We start from the raw sequence: 26696 nt of genomic DNA, 5'->3' as shown, positions 1-26696 counted from the left end.
ACAACTTTTCAGTATGAAACTATGATGTCAAATGTTGGTCTCAACTTCTAACAGGTAAAGCAACTAACTTAATTGGCAATCTAACATGGCATAGGGTCTCTCATTGAGGAGGTGCAATGTTCAAACCTTGTGATGTGTGTTTTACCCCATTATGTTCGTTCTAGTGCACCTTGTTCTATTTGTATTTATGCATCCGTCCAAGTCAATTTGTTTACCTCCTCAGTCCTCACATGCAAGAGACCACATGAGATACAGTTATGGATAGCTTGGGATGCGTTGTGGAGCTCAACTCCTAATATTTTAAATTAGAATAATTGGTAATCCAGCATCAACCATAGGAGATATAGAACCGGGGATGCTGTATAAGAAATTGAAAATCCATAATAGCCACGGATCATCATGGGGATTAAACCAACAATTTTTCAATTATTCAACTAACACCTAGCTAAAAAAATTAATTGATTCAATTAAAAAATCAAAAGACCTTCAGAACAGGCTAGCCTTAAACAAAAAACTTAATTGCACCCAATTAATTATATGTCCATAAATTGTGTTTTTCTTTATTAAAACTATATTGCATTGATATTCATCAATTGAGATAAAATCAACTGTCCTGTCCTATCATGCAGACACAAATCTTAAAACAGGAAAAAATGACATCCTACAACGTATGAAGAAGAAAAAGAAGAGGCAACAATTCAGAAAGATGTGTCAATCAAACAGCATCCAACATCAACACTTTGTGGCAAGACTATTAATACCTTGTTACTATAAAATAGTTAAGTAGCATTTAACATTAACTCTTCTTTCTAATGAACAAGAATCTTATAAGAAAGGGAAAAAAAGGTACAGAAAGGAGATCAAGAATTCATCTTGAATCAATCAAAACTAAAATAAAACACATGAAAACACTAATGAAGCAAAAAGCTATCCAATTTTCACGTCACCATAGGCTCTCCTTTTGGAAACACCATTGGCCAATCACCATGGTGATGCTAGAAAAACACCCCAACTCCATGTTTCCCCTTAAAACCCTAACATTATGCTCAAACCATATACACCATAAAATAGTAAAAGTAGCACAATTCCTAAGAAACTTCCTATGCTTTTCACTGCCAGAACCATTAAACTTCTTAAGAAGGCCCTCTAGGAAAGAAGGGCAAACCCACTGCTCACCAACTAGAAAGCATGGATACTCCAAAAAAATGAAGTACATGTACTGGGTAAAGTAGTGTGTAACAGTAGGGCTCAGGTACAGCCTGCTACATACTGATGCGTATTTATTATCTTATTATTTATTTTAAAATTTCAACTATATGTAAGTTTCGGCTACATAGTGGGCATGCATATGGTAGGTACAAGAACAAAATGGGTAGGACAAGTGTGAAGCGTTATTTTAAAAAATTGAAACTGGGGTCTAATATTAAATTTTTAAAGTTTTTTATGGGTTTAAAAGGTGAATCTAAAAAAAAAAAATAAAGCCTAAAATGCAATTGAACATTAAAAGAAGATTGGACCAAGCAACTGGGAGCTAGTTGATTGATCACTTTGCTCATCAAAATGATAATTTCGTTACATCATGATGTGATAACAATGTAGAAACAATTTATCTAGTTGGAGTTTACATGTTTTCTTCAAGAGAAAATTTTAAGTGTCATAACCATTTCACTTTTTAAAAGACTTTAAGAACACATACTAATAATTTTATGTATAGATACCAGCTTTTCAATAATTAAACTTAACATACCCCAACCGCACTCCACCATAGGTTTTTTAAGGATCACCACATCGTTGAACCCGGGTATATCAATATCAATGCTTCCTAACTCAACAAACACCCCTAATGGATTATTTCAGATATGCCAACAGAATGAATAATGCAAAAAGAGTCGAGCATTCAAACTCCTCACTCTTATGGCAAGGCACACACATCTAGAGCTAAAGCTTTATTCTTCTGTGTAATGAATCCTTGTCATTGATCCCATTAAGGACCATAGACAAAGTAAAAGTCTTAACTTTAAGAGGGGGCTTAGCCTTTAAATAAGAGGGCTAAATGAGAATTGATCTCCATCAGGATCCCAAGTCAAGTGATTAAAAACTATTTACAAAATTTCCTAAAGCATCCAACACCCAAACCCTTATCCCTCTACTAGAAAAATAAAATCAAATAAAAAATAGAATAAAAGACAGAAAGAATGAAAAATCCTAACAAAAGGACAAGATCACGAATCTCTCTCTCATTCAAATCCTTCCTAAAATTGAAATTCCAAGAAAGTACTCCCCTTAGAAGGAAAATGGGAGCATGACAACTAGAAGAAAGATAAAGGATGTCCATAATAGAAGCATCCACTAATCCTATAACATTACCAACTTTGAACTTCACCCAATGAAAAAAAAAAAATGAAAAAAAAAAAAAGATGAGAAATGAGATTTAGAAACTCACAACCACTCGCATGGTACTATTAATACCCGCTTTAACATCCAATCATTCTCATGGATTTTCCATGAGATAGATTGACTCATACTACAAAGGAAGAATCATGACCATCTACAGACTACAAACGAAGAATCATGACCATCTACAGACTAACACAATGTCCTTAACACTAAGTTTCCTAGTCCTAAACCACACTTCCAGTTGGGCCTACAAACCCTATCCTAATTGATAAGATGATCACCCTTGACATCACCCAACCCATACCAGAATCCCCTCATCAACTCTCAATGCTGAGAACATTGCACATGAATTTTAAATGAACATAAAAATGTTAGGGAAAAAAAAAAAAAAAAGATATGCAAGCTTGAAAGATAACAATGTCAACTTATAAGTAAAAAGGCAACCATCAACCCATAAGAATGCCTAAATAAGTAAGAGGCCACTTGTCAACCAGACACCCTGCCAAAACTAAAAGCTCAGACAACACAAGTTAATACCAGCCAATACACCCTTGGATAAATTAATTTACAACACTGAAATCCTCTCAAACTCTTGCAGCAACTTAATCTTATTTGAAAGACCAACTCAGACATCAAGAAAAACAAAAAAAAAAAAGGCATCATGGGCAACCTATAAATGAAAAACACAAACATTCTCCAACCTCAAACTAATACCCATTTAAAATAAATAAATAAATAAAACTTTATGTTTCTGCACAACCAATCTCCCTACCCAAGACATTAACAGCAAGAAGATAAAATGAGGCAACGGATCACCTTGTCAGATACCCTTGGAGCTCTAACATGAAATTCAGTCAACCATTGACAGTAAATGCAAAAGTTTTCAATCAAAAACACCCACAAATCAACTTCATCCACCAACCCTTAAGACCCTTATGCTCCAGAGTCCCAGACCCTTGTCAAGAAGCTTCCAACATACTCACTCATACGCCTTCTCAATATCTGTCTAAGCACACCACCTTTCCAAAGAATTCCACGACTTCATTCCCCACTAAAACAGCATCCAAATATTTTAAGCTCAATGAAGGCACTCTTAGAATAAGCAAGTGTATCCTCCAAAACTCCCCCAGCCTATTACATAGAACTTTTGCTACCTAAATAGATATATCCATAGTCTTAAAAACTGGACCAATGTTAAACCACCCAGAAAAAGGCACTAGGCTGGCCAAACCATTCAAACAGGTGGGTAGAACCAGGGGTCAAATTGGTGATGTCTGCATGACATTATGTACAAATTCAGCCATACATACGCACATACATACATATACATAAATACGTATTATATAACAATAAGATTAAACTAATCTAAGATAATATTAAAATGCTGGTCATGATCACCTACTAGCCAAATAGAGTAAAAAAATTACTAACACATTTTCAATAAAAGCTAGTCATTTTTCAACTAAAATATTCTTGAAATTTGAAAGATGTAGAAAAATGTGTGGTTCGATTAAAATTTTACTTAATTTAGTGCGTAGATTGTCAGTATCTATCACTTCCTTGGTGATATAGACAACAAAATAAAGCTTTTATGTTGGTAGCTCACATTTTGAAAACATGTTGAGGTCCCTTGCTCTTTCCTGCTTATTTATTTATTTTGAGGCGCTGGGTTGACCCATTAGTAGCCCCCTGTTCCAGCATGGTCGGTCTGGTTGTGACCAGTTCAATCAGGTCAATACCCATTCATGTCAATTTCAGTTTGCACTTTGGAGGCTTGATCAGACCAGACTTGGGACTACTTCTGGTTGAACCCAGTCGTACCAGCTGGTGCATCTGTTTTTTAAAACCATGGACATATCATTCTTAAGGACAAAGGGGATAAAAATTGAATTAGTACTCCTACCCAACACACCACTAACATACAGCTCCTTGGAAATCCTTATCAAATGATCCTTGACTATATCACACAACCCAAAATGAAAACCGTAGTAAAACCATCAAGACCCTATTCTCCTTCTCCATTTGAAACACTGCCTTCAGCACCACCTTCACAGGGCTTTCCAAGGTCTATAACCATCAAGGCTCTCATCAGTACAAACCTGCAATTGGATGTAGAGAACTTTATTCCTGCTGCCTGCATGTGGAGAGGTTGTCCCATGCATGGTCTTAAATTTCCATGAAATTGTTGAAATTTCCATGAAAATTCCAATCTCCATCACCCTCAAAATCGAAATGGCAATCAATTTCCATTTTACATATTTTCCGTCAAAATTTCAATGAATCATCCGAAATTTATCAAAATCTAAGAATTTTAGAAAAAATTTTTAGAAATTTTAACCATAGAATTAAATTTCCTTAGAAATCAAATGAGAGATATAGAAGTGAAGTGAAATTTCTCTCTTAATTTATTTTGTTCTAATTGAAACAAAAAGATTTTTACGAGAGATTTTGAAAATTATATGAAAAAATAAACTTACAAAAACATTTTATCTAAACATTCATGTCTAAATTATAAATATTTGTATAATAATAATATTTAAATGATTTATGAATTTTATTTGCATTAACTGAATATGTTTAATGCACATTACCTTACAGATATGTTTGATATACATATTATATTTCAACTTTTCCACATCATAGACATAGATGTATTTAACTTGTAATATAGTAGTCCTAAAACTTATATTATTATGTCTATTAACCATTTCTAGAGTTTCCTAAAAGAATTCCATGCTATACTACTGATTTCCATTCTTTTTTCAAATCAAAATCGAAATTTCTGTTGAAATTTATGTACTTTTGGAGCTTCAAAATTTGAGTCAAAATTGAAAATTAGGACCTTGGTTCCATGGTGAGCAGGTTGCAAAAGAGCAACCTTAAGGATCCACTAATAAATACTTCATCTCATTCATACACCAAATTTGAAAAAAGAATGAAGATCACATCCACTAAGGACGTAGAAACTCATTTTCCGTTCTAATAATGGACAAAAAAGAGCTCATTGATGAAACTGTTTACCTTAAATTACATGAAAAGACATTTTGTAGTTGACAAGTGCATACACTACGAGGGAAATTTTATGACATACATTTCAAATAGTTATCTTAGTACAGGCTGCTCAATTTTCCCGTAATTTGGTGACACGAATCATTAAAAGCTCATAGAAAACCTCAGTTTAATCAAAATATAGAGGAATATATATATGGTGAACTTGCAGTCATTTTGTAGGATGACAAAGTCTTACGGGAGAAATAGAAAAATATATACAGCATTAGTTTGTTACTACTCCTCACTACTTCCCACATTAATTAGGCTCTATCTTCCAATCTTTCAATCAACCTCAACTTTTGGAATCAGTGCCTCATCAGTACTGTGGAGGAGCTGTTTCTCCTTAGATTTGGAGTTTTGACAGAAGAAAAGACAGTAGGATTTTATGGGTGCTTTAATGGCCACAGTGCAGTGCATTTGGTTAGAGAGGAATTTGAGAATCTTCAGGGATATAGGAGGTGGTTTTCTATGCCTCTCTTTATACGTCAGTAACCAGTGCTTTTGCAGAAGTTTTATTGAATCATATTCAGAGAGATTGGACATCTTCTTTATTCTACTGCTTTGCTTCATTGTAGTATTTTATTTTTTTAAGATCTTTTTAGGGCAGATTTCTGGTCCTCTGTTTTGTATATTCTTCCTTTTATTAATAAATCATTGTTTTCATAAAAAAAAAAAAATGAGAAAAAGAGCATATTACCTTCAAACCCAATGTTCCAATCCCATCAGACGGTGGCAGCTCATCAAATGACAATGTTTTTGGATATACATCTTCCTCCTCACTTGGTGCTGCAATATGGTCCTCTTCACTAAGAACACCTTGTGATAGTACAGATTCAAGAATATTTTTCACATTAGACAAAGATTCTCCATCTTTAATGCTAGTTTTACTATCTTCTTGTTCAATCAAACTTCCCTTATCAGCTGAAGATCCTATTGACAGTGGAGACCTGCTATCTTTCTCAAATGAACCAGAAGAGATCTCTGCTTCCCCACCCAATTCTACAAGTTTGTTCTCCAATTCTAGCCCATGCAAAAGAATTTTCAAAACATCTTCTGGATTTGGTTTCCCAGGATCAGGAGGAATTGCTGTCTCATGCACCCCAGTTCTTTCATACTCCTCCTAAGACAAGAAAAGAAAAGCTAATAAAATGTATTTCCAAGAGGTCTAAATCATAATTGACAAGTCTTATAAAAAAGCATATAAACCTCCCAAATAGGTATGAGTGACTGAACCATATTCACGCTCGAATGAGTTTGTGAAAGGGACGAATACATTTTAAACTGCTGGTTAAGAATCTCTGGAACAACACAAAAAGGTAGCTGCTTTTAGCTATAAAATCCTGAAGAAAGGAAGCAAAAACATCTGACAGAACACTGATGCCAAACCAACCATCTACAGCAGCATCTCCCTCAAGCTCACAACTGCTTTGTCGTTTAACAAGGTGAATGCCTGGATCAGGTGAAACATCAAGCTCAACAGTACATTGCCACAACCAACCATCAGGAATTGTGGAAGATATCCAAACTGGTGAACCTAAAAAAGAACCCCCACTTGGATCTGCCTAATAAAAAGAGACCAAAAATGCCATTATATATATAATTATTGTAACATTCCAAGCACTGGAGGGACATTTAAAGATCATGGATCAGAAAAAGATAAGATAACCTGAAAACTAGTAACCATGGAAGTGGAGTGAATGGTTTCCTGAGCACGCTTGCCACTCAAATTAGCCTTCCTTGGGGAAAAAAGATCTGGAACTGGAGTGGAGTGAATGGTTTCCTGACCATGCTTGCCACTCAAATTAGCCTTCCTTGGGGAAAAAAGGTCTGGAACTGGATGACGGAACTTCATTTTTGACACGTGTAGGTGACCCATCCCATACAAGTTGTAATCAATCTAACATGTTTTGGAACACAAGAAAGACAGATCAAGACAACATTAAAGGAATACAAATAAATAAAAGAAATGGAACAAGAAAAGTGAGGCTGGACATCCCATTGGTATTACTGACAGACATGACATGTTTTACAATGTATTTAAAAGTGCAAATGCATGACCTAGAATAGGTCAAGAAACAAAATAAACCATCCCAGCAACTAATTGAAATTTCATAGGAGCTACTTTTTAAAATTTCAAGTTTTCAACATCGTACGTGATGACGATTGCAATGTCCTCTAAAGGTCGTTCACAGATCAAGATGATGAACTTATACACTTTTACATTTTAAATGGATGTTAAACATCACAAGGCAAAACAAGAATTGTCAAATTTATTTACCAAGAACTGAAGAAGAAATGGAATGTGTGATTCATGTGGCTGTAAGCCTTTATTCATAACTGCACCTCCCTGCAAAACAAAATTTTCATCAACTATGCTGGGAAGTGCAAATTGTTCAAATCTGTAAAATGAAAACCATGAGAGTTTGCACATAATGCAGATGACTAAGAATGAAAAGAGCATGACTCTCTTTACAGGGGAAAATGGATAAAATATTTAAGTATGTAAAATGAAAAACATAGATATAAAAACTATTTTTTGTCGTCTACAAAATAGCCACTTTGTCATGCAAGTGTAAAACAATTTTCCTTTGTTAATAAGGGTCAGTTTGGAACTTGGAAAATATCGGGAAAACCAAAGGAAAATACAAATGAATCTGCTTTTTCATGTTTGGTTGTCAATCAAAGTGAGAAAGAAAATAAAAACATACCAAAGCAATGAAAAAAAAAATTGATTTAATACATTATTAACACTTTATTTTTCTTAATTTTTAGAACAAATTTTAATTTTTAATAGTATTTGATATAGAGATTAAATGCAACAGAAAATGAGTTTTTTTTTTTCCCTTATTTTTCCTTTCCTTTCCTTTTCCTAAACAAAATCCTTGATCCAATCAGACCAAATTGAGTAAAGAATGGTGTGTTGACTATTCCATCAGACAGCCCAAATATTAAACAACAGGCATCAATTGAAAGTTCAAGAGTTTACCAAAAGAAGATTGGCCGCACGAGAAACATCATGTGGGTAATAGCTAAGATTTCTGTCAAGGAGTTATCTTCATACTTTTTGCTTCCAAAATAATAAAAAAATAAAACAACAAAAGCTAGGTAATATTCAAACATTAATGACCGACGTATAGTCAATAGCTAGAAAAATAAAAAGAAATTTAAATCATGAGTATAGGATGAGCATGTCCAACAACAATTTCAAGTGACATATTCAAACAATCTTTACATAGATGCCCAAACCATCATTTGACAGTCAAATGATAAAAGGAGAAAGCAATTAAAGATTCCAAGAAACCTATGGCTACATGGCATATGGTATACATAATATACTATAACTAAATCTCCTAAATTTTATGTGTGTCTGTGTGTGTTGAGCAGTTCAGTAAAATTTGGACGGGCAGATGGGAAGAAGTGCTCAGACAAATTTTGGTCCACATATGCAAGACTTATCATAAAAACTTACCATTATAATGACTGACATTGTCTATTGAAAAACCATGCAGTCAGCACCATTGAGCAAAAGAAGGGTGAACGGAAAAAAGGCTTAACGAAGAACTTAGAAGGTCACAAAAACAAAAGATTTCATGACAGGTTTAGCATTGACTAAACATATCAATGATCCACACTTCTTCAAAAAATAAAAAATAAAAATAAATAGAAAAAATATAAGCTCAACCACAATTTAGACAAAAAGGAAAATTAATATAATTAATATTTGATAATTGCTCTATTATTTGATAATAAGTTAACATTTTGAATCCGTAAATCTTTGAAAACGATAGAGAGGTGGAGGAGCTTGTGAAGAAGCAGAGGCTGTTTCTTTGAGTTCTTTCGACCCAATAGAATATATATTTTTCTTTCTTTCATATGATATGGAAAGCAAAAGTCTAAAATTAAGCTTTTGTTTGGTTGGCTGTTCTTAATAGAGTTAACACTAACAATCTGTTGCAGAATAGGAGGCCTTCTAAGACAACATCTCCGGACACGTGTATTATTTGTTATGATAGTTCTGAATCTGTCTCTCATTTGTTTTTGCATTGCTCTTTCCTTCAGAGGATTTGGAACAAGTTACTTGGTTTTATTGGTGAAAGTTGGGTTTGTCCAGAGTCTGTGAGGTCCGGTAGTATATGCTGGCCATTTCTTTTTTGGGGTTCAGAAGGAGCAAAGACAAGGCTGCTCCAAGGAGATGTGGTTTGTTTGCTGTGTTCCGGGGTATTTGGATGGAAAGGAACAATCGCACAAGAGGAAAAAGGCTTTTTAGGTTTTCATTTGGGATAAGATTCTCTACTTTGCTTCTTTATAAGCTGTTGCTGCGGGTTGTTTCAAGGGATTATGTCTTGAAGATGTCCAGGGTGATTGATCTTTTGTTTTGTATTAATTTCTTTATTTGTCTACTTCTGTTTTTCTGTTCTTCCTTTTTTTTTGGAGGATCTGCTATTCTACTGTATCATATATTCTTTCTCTATTAATATACTTCTTCTTTTGCGAAATTTATTAAAAAAATAAAAAAGATTGTTTGAACCCAAAAAACTGTGTGTGTGTGTGTGTATGCATATCTGTCTCTGTGTGTATATATATGCCTTCACATTGGTTCTTGTTAGACAATATTATATATATATATAAGTAGGGGCACTTTAATCTTTGTATCATTACCAGGGTTAGGTTTATTTAATTAGCTCTAATTGTATTCAATGTAATAACTAGGCTTGCCCCTTGTGTGCAGCAATTGTATCTCTTCCATTGTATCTCCTCCTTTCTCTCTCTTTTTTGTATTTTGGATCATCAAGGTTTATATGGTATCAAAGCATAAACGATCCTAATCCCTTCCCCCTCGCCGTCCTCGTCGTCCGCCGCGGTTCCCACGTCGTGGAACCCTAGTCGCTTGCAGCAACCTCATCCAAGAGCTGCCGCACTCCAGCACGCAGCACAGTTGGACTTGCAACAGTAGCGGCTCGCTTTGTCTCTCACTCCATCCACCGTCGACGTTTTGGTCGCCGGATTTCTTCTTCATGGCTGTCTTCCTCGCTACAGTGGCAGCTCGCTCCGTCTCTCATTCCATCCACTGTCGACGGATTTGGAATTGAATCTGGCAATTGTATCATGAAGGATTTGGAATTGAATCTGGGTACTGTGTTGTTCAACTTCTGAAATTATTGCCAGCTTTCTTCTTCATCGCTGTCTTCCTCACAGCAGTGGCGGCTCGCTAGGTCTCTCGCTCCATCCACCATCGACAGATTTGGAATTGAATCTGGGTACTGTGTTGTTCAACTTCTGAAATTATTACTCTTCTCGAATCTATTTATTGATTGCAGTTTTTTTTGAGATTTAAAAAAAAAAAAAAAAATTCAACAACTTGCCGTTCATTGAGAATAGCAGTGAGAAGCAAGAGCACATACTGTAAGCGGTAACTATGCGGAATTTGGCAGTTTGTTACCTGGATTCATTGGAGATTTTGAGAAAATCAGTGGTTTCTGAAAATTGTGTTGATAGTTTTTTTTTGGATAATATTTATTCTGCAACATCTTGATTTCATTTGTTAATTGGATCTCTACAATTAATTTCTTTGCATTTAAAGATGGTTGGTGAAAGCAATGATTCTATCCAAGCCATTAGTGCTAAATTGAATGGAAATAATTATTCATATTGGGCATATGTTATGAAGAATTTTATATTGGAAAAACTTGTGGGGATATGTTTATGGTAATGTGTTTATGGCTCTATGCCCTCTTATAGCAAGAAAGAGAATTATGTAGAATTGTTAACCGTTTGCGAGGTGAATAATTCAAAATTATTACCCGATCAATAAATTTGTTAATCAGTCCATTGGTATGTAACTAGCTAAATTTTCTACAGCTAAGCAAGTTTGGGATTATTTAACAAAATTGTAATGCAATCCAATTTTGCTAAACAATATCAGTTAGAGATGGATATTAGAGCAGCAAAGCATGGAGATCAAAATATTCAGCAATTTTACACTTTTATGACTAGTTTTTGGGATGAATTGGCACTAACTGAACCTACAGATCTTAGTGTGAATAAGTCTTACTGCACTTATAGAGAGGAACAATGACTTGTTTAGTTTTTTATGGCACTTCGAAATGAATTTGAGGCACTTCGTGGTTCTATCCTTCATCAAAGCCCTCTTCCCTCTATTGATTCAGTTGTTAGTAAACTAATGGCAGAGAAAGTGCGTCTCAAGTCACATGTGGGTAAAGGTCTCCTCCCAGTGTCTACTCAGACTGCTTTGGCTGTCTCATCTAAGCAATCTTCCAATGACCCAAATCGACGTCAAAAAGTTGCCATTGATGAGTGTAATTTTTGTTGGCCTAACAAGGCTTAATCTCGTTTTGATAATGACAAACTAAGGAATCTAATTGTGCTTTCAAGTGAATTTACAGGTATTATATCTTCCAAGCACAACGGACCACATTTAATTTTAAAAGCCATGAAGAAAACAAGCAAAATGAAGATTGGCTAAAGCTTGGATGATGATCAAGCTTCAAGACATGAAGACTTAGATTTTATTTCATGTTTAATGTAATAGAAGTCTCATGTAAGTACTTCTCAAATTTAAGTTTGTTTATGAAGCTCTTAGGATAAACAATTGGACTTAGAGACCTATTTTAACAACTTGAAAATAATTTTTTTCAAAGTCCAAATATCTTTTCAAATGAATACAAATGAGTTTTGGGATCAAAAATCAAAAGAACATTGAATTTCAGAACAATCTGATCTGGCATAAGTGAGTTCGGGCGACTAGACACATGGTTCAGTCGACCGAATGCGTACTGCCATTGATAAAGTACAAACAATGTTGGTTTAGGCGACCGAACTAAAAGTTCAGCCGACCGAACAGGTTCAGGCGACTGAAGCTGAAGTTTAGTCGACTGAAAGGCTACTGCCTGTTTTGAAATTCATAATTTTAATTAGTTCGGGCGACTGAAGTACCAGTTTAGTCAACCGAAGTACGCGATTTACTTTGAGAACAATGCTATTTCTTTTCATTTTCAAAATATATTGTTACCAAAATTTGGGCAAACGGTCAGAATTCAAACCCAGTTATTTAAGGCTAACTCTAAACGTGTTAGGAAAACCTTATCACACAAGAACACATTGATTTATCTTCCAATAGCTGTTGTGCGCCGTTCTTCATCGCTACAAAGTATTTTCTGGTTTTTGCTCTTTGATTTCTTATCTTTCAATCCCAAAAACCTAGAAAATCTCTTGAGCTTCATAGCAAATTTATATTGAGAGTATCCTAGTGATTTTAACTTGTACAAATTCGCTCTTTGTGAGAGTTTCATTATTGTACGAAAAATCTGCTGCTGTTATTTGTAAACAAACGATTCTGGTATGAATCGGAGACAAGCAAGAGGGTGTTTTTGCTTAAGAGGTGCTCCACCTACTGAACTGAGAGAGGTGCTCCACCTATTGGAAGGAGAGAGGTGCTCCACCTATTGAATGGAGAGAGTTAGTAATATCCTCACAGCAGGTTGTTTGAGGCAAGGACATAGGCACGTTGCCAAACCTTATAAAAAATCTCGGTGTCATTCTTATCCCTTACCTCTTTACTTTCTTGCACTTATATATTGATATTCATCTACTGTGAATGATATCTTTTGGTTTGGGAGTGGTATGAATGTTTAGTTTGATTTGTGGATGTCTTGAATGATCTAAATATCTATTGTGTTCAAATGCTGCTATAGCTACAAATTCATATTTAAATTAGTCTGCTAGGATTGCTTGGAATAGTTTGATTCATTATTAATTACTAGCATAAATATTTATGTAGTTAAACATATTGTTGTTAATATTAGTCCTCTGAGAATATTGTTAATCTTGGGATTTGATTTCATATTTAGGATTGTTGATTGGTATAGTTGTTCGTTGAATAAATTTCTGTAATATTTAGAGCACGTGGAAAATAAGTTTTAAAATTAATTAAGTTTCCACACAAAGAATTTTAAAATACCCAATTCACCCCCCCCCCCCCCTTCTTGGGATTACAACGTTTCTTTCAATTTTTGCAAGCAAAAGGGTCTTTGGAAAGTTCAATGTCCCTTATTGTTACATAAAGGACAACAACAAGCTTCGAAGCCTAGGCATTATCATATTGCAGCCACTACATCATCAGAAGAGTTGTCTCCCACTGTGCCTACACTATCTATTATTGAAGAGCAGTTGCAGAAGTTTCTTTCTACATCAAAGCCTAATGCCTTATCTGTTTCTCCCTCCATAGGTTTGTCCTCCTCATCCACTACAGGTATATCTCCGTCCACTTGGATATTTGATTTAGGTTCTACTCATCATATGTTTAATGACATCTCTATATTTACATTAGTATCTTCTACCTTGACACCTTCATCTGTACTAGCTGCCAATGGTACACCAATGCCATTGGTAGGTATTGGTTCCATCATTTCATCTAGTTTGTGTGTTTCTAATGTTTATTGTATTCCTCAACTTTCATTGAATTTGATTTCTATTAGTCAACTATGTGATTCTGGATACTGTGTTTACTTTATTCCAACCTCATGTTTTGTGCAAGATCTGCATTCCAAGAAGTTGATTGGGACAAGCCGTAGGAAAGGGGGATTGTATATGTTAGAAGAGCTTTGGGTCAAAGAATTTGCTGGTTTTAGTATTGACTTGTCTTCATTTTGTTGGAATTCAAATTATTCTAATTTTTATTTATGGCATTCACGCCTTGGACATGTTTCTAGTTTTCGACTGAGATTTTTGGCTTCCACAGGAGTATTAGAAAATGTATCTTCTCATGACCTTTCTGATTGTAGTGGTTGTAAGCTTGCAAAATTCTCTGTTTTGCCCTTTAATAAAAGTACATCAGTGTCTCTTGCACCCTTTGATCTAATTCATTCTGATGTTTTGGGACTAGCTCCTACTACCTCAAAGGGAGGGTCCCGATATTATGTTTCTTTCATTGATGATTATACTTGTTTTTCTTGGATATATCTTATGAAAAAACATTCTGATTTCATTAGCATCTATAAAATGTTTCGTGCTTTGGTTTAAACTCAACATTCAGCTGTCATAAAGTGTTTCAGGTACAATTTGGGAGGGGAATATAATTCTACTGAGTTTTCACCCTACTCACCTCTGATGGCACCACACATCAACCATCATGCACTAACACTCCTGAGCAAAATGGTGTGGCTGAAAGAAAACATAGACATATCATTTAGACAGCTCGATCCCTTCTCCTTTCTGGTAATGTTTCCAAAGTTTTCTAGCGAGAAGCAGTTCTCACTGCCACATATTTGATAAATAGAATTCCTACTGCTTTTACTCTACAAGTCTCTCCTTATGAAAAATTGCATGGCAAGGCTCCAGAGTATTTTCATTTGAGAGTTTTTGGTTGCACATGCTTTATCCTTCGTCCTCATACTAAGCGTTCTAACTTGTCTGCACGATCCTCTATGTGCATGTTTCTTGGTTATGGTGATGGAAAAAAAGGATATCGTTGTTATGATCCGCAAACACAAAAACTTTATGTTTCTCGTCACGTCACCTTTCTTGAACACGTTCCTTTCTTCTCTATTCCAACAAGTTCTAGCATCTTAAATAAGTCTGACCTTGTAAATACTGATCCATTTACTTGTGATATTAATTCAGAATCTTCCCTAGTTGTTCCCATTTCTTCTACTCGTCCTTCATTTTCTTCTGCAAGTACAAATCCCCCATCCTCCTTGGCGGACTCCTCTTCATCTTCCGATCATGCGGACCCTGCATCTTCTCGTTATCCAACGCGACTTCGTAAGCCCCCTTCTCATCTTGATTCATATGTTCTTATGTCTAATTCTTGTTATTTTTCTAATTTTGCTACTTTTTTAGTTTCTTTTCAATCCCATTGTGAGTCTGCTTCCTATAAGGAGGCAGCTCTTGACCCTCTTTGGCAACAAGCTATGAATAAAGAACTTGCTGCTTTGTATAAGACCAACACGTAGGAGTTGGTACCTCTTCCTCTTGGTAAAACGGTTGTAGGATGTCGCTGGGTCTACAAGATCAAAACTAAGTCTGATGGTTCTATTGAAATATATAAGGCCCGTTTGGTTGCAAAAGGGTGTACTCAAAAAGTTGGCTTTGATTATGAAGAGACATTTGCACCAGTTGCTAAAATGACATTTGTATGAACTTTGATTGCAGTAGCTTCCATTAACCAGTGGAACCTCTCACGGTTAGATGTAAAGAATGTCTTCCTAAACTGGGATCTCAAAGAGGAAGTTTATGTCTCCACCCACTGGTGTTCCTCATCATCCAGGGGAGGTCTGTAGATTGAGAAAATCTTTGTATGGTCTTAAACAAGCTCTCAAGGCTTGGTTTAAGAAGTTCTTTGAAGTGTTTTGTTCTTTTGGCTTCCGCCCAAGTGAATGATTCTGCCTTGTTTACTCGTTCTACACATGTTGGGCTTATTATTCTCCTTCTTTATGTAGATGATATGATTTTAACTAATGATGATACAGATGGGATCGCAAAGTTGAAATTAGAGTTGCACTACCACTTTAAAATGAAAGACTTGGGACCCCTGAGATACTTTCTTGGGATTGAGGTAGCCTATTCTCCTAAAGGTTATCTCCTCTCTCAGTCTAAATATGCAACAGATGTCATTCAAAAAGTTCATCTTACTAATACTCGAACTGTAGAAACTCCTCTTGAACTCAATGTTCATTATACCTCTTCTGATGGGGTTCCATTGGCGAATCCAACTATATACCATACTATTGTTGGCGGTTTGATTTATCTCTCCATCACGCAATCTGATATTACATATGCAGTTCATATTGTGAGTCAGTTTGTCTCCTCTCCCACTACGATCCATTGGGCTGCTATTCTCCGTATCTTACGTTATATCAGAGGAACATTGTTTCAGAGTATATTACACCCTTCTACATCTACTTTAGAACTTCATGCTTATTTTGATTTTGATTGGGTTGGAGATCCTATAGACCGCAAGTCCACAACTGGTTTCTGTATTTTTCTTGGTGACTCTCATTTCTTGGAAAAGCAAGAAGCAATCTGTAGCTTCTCGTTCTTCTACTGAAGTTGGGTATTGTGCCATGGCTTCAACTATTGCTGAAAAACTTTGGTTGCGCTGGTTACTTGTTGACATGGGTGTCTTACTTGCTGAACTTTGCTGAATCCACTCCTATGTATTGTGACAACACCAATGCTATTCAGATTGCTAATAACTTTGTCTTTCACAAACGCACAAAGCATATTGAAATTGATTGTCATCTCACACATCATCATCTTCGCCTTGGCACCATCTCTCTCCCATTCATTTTCTCTACCATGCAGTTGGCTAACTTCTTCACAAAGTTTCACACTATTAGTCGTTTCCAGTTTCTACTCAACAAACTCTCAATGCTTCTTGGTGCGCCATCGTGAGTTTGAGGGGGGATGTTAGATAATATATATATATATGTATAAGTAGGGGAACTTTAGTCTTTGTATCATTATTAGAGTTAGGTTTATTTAATTAGGTCTAATTGTATTCAATGTAGTAACTACACTTGCCCCTTGTGTGCAGCAATTGTATCTCTTCCATTGTATCTCCTACTTTCTCTCTCTTTTTGTATTTTGGATCATCGATGTTTACAGTTCTCATATCACTTGAATGGGGGACTTTGTCCCTATTCCAGGGCATTAATCAAATTTTTTGAGTTAAAATTCCATTGATTTATTAATAATCTTTCAATTTCGATGACATCTAACTACCGTAAACACCAATCACCCAAAAAAAATATCCATTAGGAAAAAAAATAAAAGCAACAATTTAAAAATGTTAAATATATATATATACTCAAATATATATATACTCAAATATATGTATACCCTTTTGCATCTATTAGATTACCCCTCTACCAAAAAGCTTAAGCTATTAGGTTGGGGGCCAACAAAGTACATCAGGCTTTAACACTCCCCCGCATGTGCAACCTGATAACACATGGAAAGATAAACACATGAGAAATAACACCCATTACAGGGAATACAATAATTCTTTTAAATACCACACAGTAAATGCGGGCAACAAGACTCAAACCCAGGATCTTCAAGTAACCAGCTCTAATACCATGTTAGATTACCACTTTACCTAAAGGCTTAGCCTGTTAGGTTGTGTCCAACAATGTATATCAAGCTTTAACAGCCTCTTTTAGAGCTCTTACAAAATGCCTAACATCATTTAAATGAACAATAAACCAGATTTCTTAATCATAAACAAAGTCATAAGCTTAGACACATCTTCCACATAACAAATGTCAAATTATTTGATATCAGAAGAAGCCTACTAAATAACCATTAAATGAACCAAAAAAAGCAGTTATAAACTGAAATTTTCAGTTAAAATCACCATTTTCTCAAATGTTAAATGACTGATACATAAAAACGATGTTTTAAAGCCATTGAATACTTCTCATAAGTCTATTGTACATTAATCAAAACACATATATAGTAATCAAGGATAGCTACACAAAAGATTCACAGAACTTGCAACAAGTTAATTCCAAAATACTAGTGAATTCCCACTAGGATATTTTGTTGATAAAAAAGGAAGAAATGTCATTAAAGATGAAAGAATAAACAAAAAGGAGCGTAAGAAGTCCTCTCAAGAAAGAAAAACAACAAAAGAGGAAAAATTAGAAGTATTTTACAGAGCCTTCCAGTCCTACAGTCATGTTCTAAATCCAAAAAAGGTACCCCCTTCAAGCATCCTGCTACAAAAGCCCATGACAAGGCCAAATACTGAATCCTATACTCCTATCCCAAATCAAAATTCAGGACATCTTCTTCCCCATAACAATATGTGCATTCCTCCGCAACAAAATACCCCACAAATTTAAACCATCCCTACTCGTACCAAACCCCATAAAGCAAGTAGCCGACAATTCCTTCACCATATGTGGACAAACCCAACTCCCCCAAAGATACCACAAATCTTATTCCACCCTACCACAAATCTTATTCCACCCTCCATGAAAAAGAACAGTGAAGAAAGAGAACAGCAAAGATAATGACCATCAAAATATAGAGAACACACATTCGGAGATAAAGCCTTAGAAACCCTCCTACTCTGCAACAGATTGTTAGTGTTAACTCCATTAAGAATAACCAATCAAATAAAAGTTCTCACTTCAAGGGATTTTGGCCTTCCAAATACTACCATGAAGCTCAAAGGGCATGTTTTTCTGCATCAACTGATCGAAGAAAATAACTAGAAAAATACCCACAGAATGAAGAGTCCACAACAAGGCTGAGAGCGCCTCTACCTTTGTATCATTAAAAAATCTACCCAAAAAAAAAAAAAATCCAAAAAAGCTATCTCCATTAATGATCAAAAAAGAGGAGAATAACCCCATTATGCAATGAGGATACATGATAAAGACAAGGAAAAGAAATGAAAAGGAGAAAATAACCTAACCAAATATCTTTCCAAAAATGAATATGAGACCTATTCCCAAGAAAAAATTTGGGAAAGAAAATGAAGTTGTGAATACACCCCTCAAGGACTCGAAGGAACACCTTCTCATCATAGGAGACCAAAAACCAATAGACCTAGGATCACTCACCAAAGAAACCCCCATATAAGTTTAAGGCCACTCTAAAATACCGCACCCAGCTAAGGAGGTAAAATTCAAGGATCAAGTTTAACTCAAACTAATACCACCCATCCCACTCTTACCCAAATTTATTTTTCGAGCCCAAAACCCTCTCATAAAGTTGTACAATAGAACATTCCAAAAATACTCCTCATGATCTTCTAAGAGAAAAATCACATCCAAAGATGAGACCCCACTAACCTCACCACTCCTCACTCCAATCACTCTTACCAAACCCATATCCACCACCTTATCTGCCAATATGTGCAAAATATTGACCATGAGAAAGAGAGAGAGTGCATCCCGTTCCCAACACCCCTAAAGCCGTAAACCATGACTTGGGTTCTCCATTGATGGTGACTGAAAAGAGAAGCATTAGACAAGCATCCCCTAATCCAAGCCCACCAACTCTCCCCAAAACCCTTTCTAGCCATTAACTTATCTAGGAAATTCCAAGTAACTTGATCATAAGCCTTTACTTCCACACTAACATACCAATAAAATAATTTAGATTAAATTAATTAAGTATATGCCACTTTATCAACTAGTTTAAAATTTTTAAATAAAAAACATGACTCATAGGCAGAAGCAGTTATAAACAAAATCTCATCAATATTAAATTACTGATGCATAAAAATTCCATTTCAAAACTATCAAATTCTTCTCATGAGTCTATTGTACTTTAATGAAAACAGAGTGATTAAGGATAAATAAAAAAATAAAAAAGAAAGATGAATAATCCATCCAAATGCAACAAGTTATTATTCCCAAAACTAAAAACAAATTAAAAAAATAATTGGGGGCATGTTCATTTTTGTCCTTGGATCAAACTACAATTAATAGATGTGATTAGAATAATGAAAAATTCAAGTTAAAAGAGATTATAATAACTCTATTTAATTTACTTAATTATTATATTTTTAAACTCATATTTTAGTATTGCAAGAACAATCCCATGGTCTTTGAAGGTTGAGAATTGATGAAAATATTTTTCAGATGATTTTTATATTCTTTTAAATTTTTAGAACACCTATTATTTTATATTAATTTATTTTAAATTCATACGGCAATAATTACTTAACCTTTTCACTAAAAAAAATTTGTACAAAATCATCTGATCCACAAATTCCAATTCAAGATATTATTGCAGACAATAACTTAAAACCAACAACAAAATTGAAAACTAGCAATGCAATCAAACTTATTGTCACCACCTGTTCCTTCCAAAGAAGAATGAAAAAAAGAAAACAGAAAAATACCAAGCAGCCCCTTAATTAATTTAGTTGCATGAATATACACTAATGTTAAATTAAATTAGATATGCATCACACGAATTACAAACTAATTTAATAGAAAAGGCATGCCATTCCTTCAAATCCAAAAACAATTGCATACTAAACACTTGGATACAGATATATCTTCACAAACAACTCCTCAGTGGAGTGATAACCATAAAGTTTCCTCGCCCGGACAAGACTGCAACCATGCACATGTTGTCGTTTTGAACCAGCATTACTCCTAAGCTTTAAATTCAGATGGACAGTAATTCATGTCCAATTAGCAGTCATGTACAAACAAAATATTGACAAAACCCAAACAGCATGCAAATCAAAACCCAATCTGATTAAATCCCACATACCTTTAAAGCCTTCTCAATAGCAATAGATATAACACGTGGATATGCATCATCTGTGCAATTTAACAGTAAAAATGTATTACATCCATATCTATAAACTAAAGTAGAAAACAAAATAAATAGTATACAAAATTACTATTTGGAAAAAAATTTTAATCAACAGCAATGGCAATAAAATAATAGTTCACACATTAACATAACCCTCTGTTTGAAAGCCTGGTTTTCGAGCCTTGGATTTGGATTTGTGTGGGTTTAAAAGAAATGTGGTATAAAATTGTACTGAATTTCTTTCAAATCCATACAAATTCAAATCCAAGCTCGAAATCTATCCTCCCAAACAATACATAAGAATATTTCAAATATTAGAACTACAAATTAAAAAATACCTCCACAAAACAAAAAGAAGAAAAACATTGATTGTTACACTTGCATGACTTGATGCTATATCTCCGTTCCTTAAAACACATGCATGAATTTTTTTTTTTTTAATAGACAAAGAATTGCATTAAAGAAAAGAATGTACATAAAAAAATTAGAAATGGAAAGGAAAAGAAAAAATAAAAACGGGCAGAATAAGAAATCCTCCCTTTAGATCAATAGAAACTAGTTACAAAGAATGCAACCTAAACAGAGAACTAAACTCAATGTGACAGGACAAACCAATCCCACTGCAAGTCTTCCAGAGAAACAATACAAAAAAAACCATTTGCTGACACCCACAGTGACGAAAGATATACCACTCTACTCCAAAGCAAATTGTTAGTAGAGCCACACCTTTGAATATTCTAGTGTTCCTCTCCAACCAAACACCAAATCATAACCATAATGGTGCAACACCATAGAGCTTTCCTATCCTTTCCTTTGCTAAAACCCTTAAAAGTTATGGTATAAAAGGCCTTCAAAGTGTATGGACAGACCCAATTTTCACCAAATATACCAAATTACTTATTCCAAACAGCCAGCATGAATGGGCAATGAAGAAAGAGACGTGCACAACTCTCTTCACTCGTGCAAAGGACACAAATGTTGGCGTACAGGACCTTATTAGGTCTTCTCTTCTGAAGCAAGTCATTGGTATTAATTCTTTCAAGTATTGCAGTACAAATGAAAGCTTTTATTATTGAGGGAGCATTAGCTTTCCAAATCAAAGGATACAGAGCAAAAGGATCTGCAGTAGAATCACAAGCATAAAGTTGAAAATAAAGATGCTCCTTCAACATCCAACTGCCCAACAATTTCTTGTTGGCACCCTTATTGGAACATCTTAGTATTCAAACATATGAGTTACAACACTCTTTGGGTGTTGTTTCACATTTTGTCTTCTATTTTACCATTATTTTCTTGTGAGAATCCATTACAATAATTTTGTTCAGTGCTTTGCTTTCATTTTTACCAGTGTCCTCTTGTCAGAACACACTTACAGTGCACATGTAGCACATTGTAAGCACGCAACAGGATTTTTAAAGCTATTGATTATTTTTCCTTTAAAAAATTATTCAACTATACTTTCTCTCCTGTCTCTTCTACTTATCTCACCCTAACCACCATTTCAAGCTTCTAGGCTAATTAAATCAGATTTGTAACACCAAAAATGAATTAATTTTTTTAAGCATTGATCAAAAGAGATAATAAAAGAAAATGTATTAAGAAGAACAGAGAGAAAATACAACCTAGGAGAGCACAACAACCCCAAACAGAAAAAACAAAACAAAAAAAAACAAAAACAAAAACAAAACAAAAAAAAAAAGGAAAAAAGCTAACACAGACTAAATAAGAAAACCCCTCTTCAAAAAATCCCCCTTTCTATTGAGTCAATAAAGCATGCTAATTTTCTAACTCACACTAGCCTTTCTTCTCCTTACTTTTAAGTTTTAGCACCATTCCAATGAACTTCTTTTCTTCCAAGATTAGACAGCGACAGTCCCATATTGTCCACCAGCTGTTGGGCTTCAATATCCTTACCACTAATGTCCTCCACGGGGCTGGTAAAATCCCATCCCCACACTGTTTACTCACCAGCCCTTTAGCCAAACCGCCTCAAAATAGATAGACCTCCATCCAAACCTTCAAGAGGAGATGGTGGCACATAAGAAATGTCCCCAACTAAATCATATGAATCAGAAACATACCCAAATCGGTCACAGACCTCATCCAATAAACCATGACGTACAAAATCACCAATAAACTCACTCTCATTTATCTAAATTGCATTGCTATAATCACTAAATTTATATAAAAATAAAATTTATTACAAGAAGCAAAGAGATACGAAGTTGAGGATAATGTGTTCTCCTTGGAGAAAACAGAAGGGAAAAAGCCAAAAAGTCACAAAATACATTAAAAAAAAAATCAAGCTAACAAAGCCACACTATCCCATTAAAAGGCCAAAAAACAAATTCTTTTGAAGCATCTAGAAAAGAAAGGCCTCAGAGAAGCAAGAAAAACAATCCAATCTCAAAGCAACGATAAAAGCAGAGCATAATCATCAAATATATGATCATTCCTCTCTAGCCAAATGTGACAAAAGCAACACAAAACAGCACACAATTATGCACAAAACCATAATCTGCTAGCATCTTTATAGTTTATACATTCCAAAACACCCATAAGAAGTTAGCAAGAACGTCACTAAGGATCCCAAACATAAGCACCCAAACATTCACTGAATTAATTAATCTATATAACAAGCTCCAAGCCTCTGAACTGCTAATCTGCTACAAAAAAAAAATTAAATTAAAGAAATGACCCATCATTAGCAAAACACATCACACAAATATCAGGAGATAGGGCCTAACTGCTCAACTTGATCTCTGGCAAGTTGTTGATGTTAACTTTATCAAGTACAGTCAACCAAATGAAAAAGAAAAAAACTTAGGGTCTGTTTGGCTTTGGAAAACAGCTCAAGTTTTCCAAATAATTACAAAATGCCAGCTTGTTTTCCAGTTTCTCAACATTTATACAAGTCGAAAAACAACTTTTTTATTGTTTTCCCATATTTTCTACACAAATGATAGAAAAGTAGAAAAGAGTCAGCATTTTTGTAAGTATTGGAAAATTAAAAACAGCAGCTGCAGTTCCCCAGAAATGAACAGACCCTTAGGACAGTTTGGTGTCACTGTAATGAAAACTAAAAACCAATAACAAAAACTAAAAACCAGAAACCAGCAACCTCTCTGGTTAGTATTTGAAAAGCAAAAACAAATTAAAAACTTGAGTAAAAAATGCTCATTTTTGTCTTTAAATCGAATAATATTTTTTAAATACGATAAAATAATAAAACAACAAAAGAATACAAATTAAAAATACCATAATAAAAACAAAAATTATTATAATACATAATTGTTATATTTCAAAATTCACTTTACAATAACAATTTTATTGCACGGGACAATAGAAAATTTGTAAAAATATATTGTAATGGGCTTTTAGCTTTTTATTTTAATTATATTTATGTTTATATGATCATCTATTTTAATTTTAACTAAAAATGCTTATAAAATGAACGATTTAATTAAAAAAAAAAACTACTTCTGGATATTAAAATTTCCTTTCTGGCAACAACTTGCAAAAACAATTGAAAATCAACAATAGAAACAGAAAATTGATGAGATACACAGACATGCGCAGACATGCTTTTATAATTTGTTTCTTCACAATGCCAAAACAGAAATAGAAAACATAAACAATACCAAACAAACCCTTAGCTTTCAAAATACAATTAGCAAGGGGGAGGTTGTAGAAGAATGAATCAGATGAGAATAAAAAGACTTACAAGAAAACACTCCAGAACCCATCCAAGTCCAAAGCCTATGGCCTTCTCTAGAAGAAAGGCAAAAAATAAATTAACAAACTAAGTAACAAAAGAAAATCAACAGCCTCCCTATCATTCAGGCTCCTTCCAAAGTGAAAATCTTAAGAAAAAAAGTCCCCGTCAACAAAACAGAAATAGGATAATTATGAAGAATAAAATGACAGAAAGGGAATAGAAAAGAAAATAAAGGATTATCCCCAACCACAAATCCTACCAAAACTGAACTTGAGATTCTTATCCCACCTTGCATTTAACAAAGGGAAAAAAAACAATGAAAAACTCCAGAAAATGAAACCACAATGCCAAGATTGGTAACCCACCCATTTTCCTGCAAACCAAGTTTGTTTTTAATCAGCTAGTGCCAGGGAAAAAAAATTATTTCTGATGAAAAGCACTAGAATCACTTCCCCCCAACCATGAACCTCCCCCCACCCCAAGCCTCCGTCTTTGACCTTACACACTAATTGATTTCTCCTCTCACAAACACCAGATTGAAGGAAATCCCTCATCACGTGCTGTAACTTAGTAGCCACCCTAGTAGGAATGCCAAACAAAGACAAAACAAAAAGGGAACACAAAAAGAGACACCTAAATCAAAGCAATACAACCACCCATAGAAAAAAGAGCACCCTTCCAACCACTAAAACGCAACCACGGCCCCCTAATGGGACTCCTATGTAGGCACTAGGTAGGCCATTGCAAAATGCCATAGACGGCTGGAGAAGCAAAACCTACAATGAGAACTGGTCTTAAATTGAATGAAGCTAAACCACTCTTGCATGCTCTCAAAGGCATATAAAAAAGTAAGAATATAACAAACAGACATGCTAACATCAGACTAAACAAAAAAGATGGTGTAACCAACAAATTGCAAAAGAGAAACAAAGATTGTCTTTACCCATTGTGAGACCCTAGACAAAGTATCTGGCAACAGCTCTATCAACCATCATGCTCAAAATATCCGGCATGGAATGGAGATAAAGGATCTCCTTGACACATCCCTAAAACCAAATCTTAGGTTCCCTGTTGATAATAACAGAGAGAAGAAACTAATCCAGATCAGAACTGAGTCAAAGTTATAGTTATTTGGCTGTAAAAGGATGAAACCAAATAAAGAATGGAACAGTCTCTTAGTTAAGCAGCATTCTAAGGCACTTCTATAGTGTACTCTGTGTGGGTGTGTATGTGCATGAAACCATGCAAGCATGAGAATTTGTGAATGTGTGATCCACTAAAAGAAGAGAAAATGATGGAGAGGAACCTAAATTATCTATCTCTCACTAGAACCAGCAACAGGCAACCAGGTAATAGAATTCTAGCCATCTTAACTACGAATGTTGTAAAGTGAGCCAAATCAAAGCATGAGAATGACAATCAGTGAAATAAGGACATATAAACCCACATCAGTGAACATGCTCATAAACATTAAAGAAGAAAAAACACACAAATATAGTGGTAAAATAATGATAATAACGATAATGATGACAGCAAGTATAACACAAGTAAACATTGACCTGTAATCTAAATCCACATATGTACAATACCTCCATGGTGTGGTTGAACTGATATATCAGCACATGGCACATATAAATATGGTAAAGCCTACATAAGCCAATATAAATAATTTAGCTCCATTTTTAGATAAGAAAGCAAGCAAGAGAGAGAGAGAGAGAGAGAGATAGAGAGAGAGAGCGCTTAATGCCACCAGAAAATAGTTAAATAAATCAGGAACTGTATGACAACTGAGGAGATGTGCACAAGTAACATAAAAGAAAGCATTAGTCCCATTGACTAAAGTGCAAACCCACACCCAACTCTTGCACTATTGTACGCGCTTCTAGTTTGCCCATGCCCCCATTCAAACTCAAGCCCAAATACCCAATTCTCATTATTAAAATAAAAACCATAAATTCATGATCTAAATTTTTTTTTTAAATTATAATTTTGTGATTGGTTATTAAATGTTTAACAAATTACAAAATTATAATTTCAAAAATAACTTCAATTATTATGTTACGAAATCATTTGTTCATCTGATGGTAAAAAACATTATACTAAGAAGAGGAATGACAAATTATCTCCCATTAGATAATCTGATTCAAACTGCCATAAATCCATCACTTAATTGAATCGGATATGGATTGTAATTTTTTCACCCGACAATCTGCCTAATCTGTCA

At 34.7% G+C, this 26696-nt stretch overlaps 1 protein-coding gene across 1 annotated transcript in view; it reads right to left on the bottom strand.

The window, feature by feature from the left end:
* Positions 1-26696, bottom strand: part of LOC131152683 (DNA polymerase zeta catalytic subunit) — a 94872-nt gene that overhangs the window by 58465 nt on the left and 9711 nt on the right. Inside the window, exons 3-11 of the mRNA XM_058104484.1 lie at positions 26062-26119; positions 20710-20759; positions 20481-20593; positions 8435-8477; positions 7727-7795; positions 7115-7345; positions 6839-7010; positions 6655-6746; positions 6146-6568 (exon numbers count right to left, since the gene is read on the bottom strand). Coding sequence (XP_057960467.1) covers positions 6146-6568; positions 6655-6746; positions 6839-7010; positions 7115-7345; positions 7727-7795; positions 8435-8477; positions 20481-20593; positions 20710-20759; positions 26062-26119 — 1251 coding nt within the window. The remainder of the gene's footprint in view (positions 1-6145; positions 6569-6654; positions 6747-6838; positions 7011-7114; positions 7346-7726; positions 7796-8434; positions 8478-20480; positions 20594-20709; positions 20760-26061; positions 26120-26696) is intronic.

The sequence above is a fragment of the Malania oleifera genome, chromosome 4 (genome assembly GCF_029873635.1).
Source record: "Malania oleifera isolate guangnan ecotype guangnan chromosome 4, ASM2987363v1, whole genome shotgun sequence".
NCBI classification, from domain to species: domain Eukaryota; kingdom Viridiplantae; phylum Streptophyta; class Magnoliopsida; order Santalales; family Ximeniaceae; genus Malania; species Malania oleifera.
This window is presented reverse-complemented; position numbering and strand designations above follow the sequence as displayed.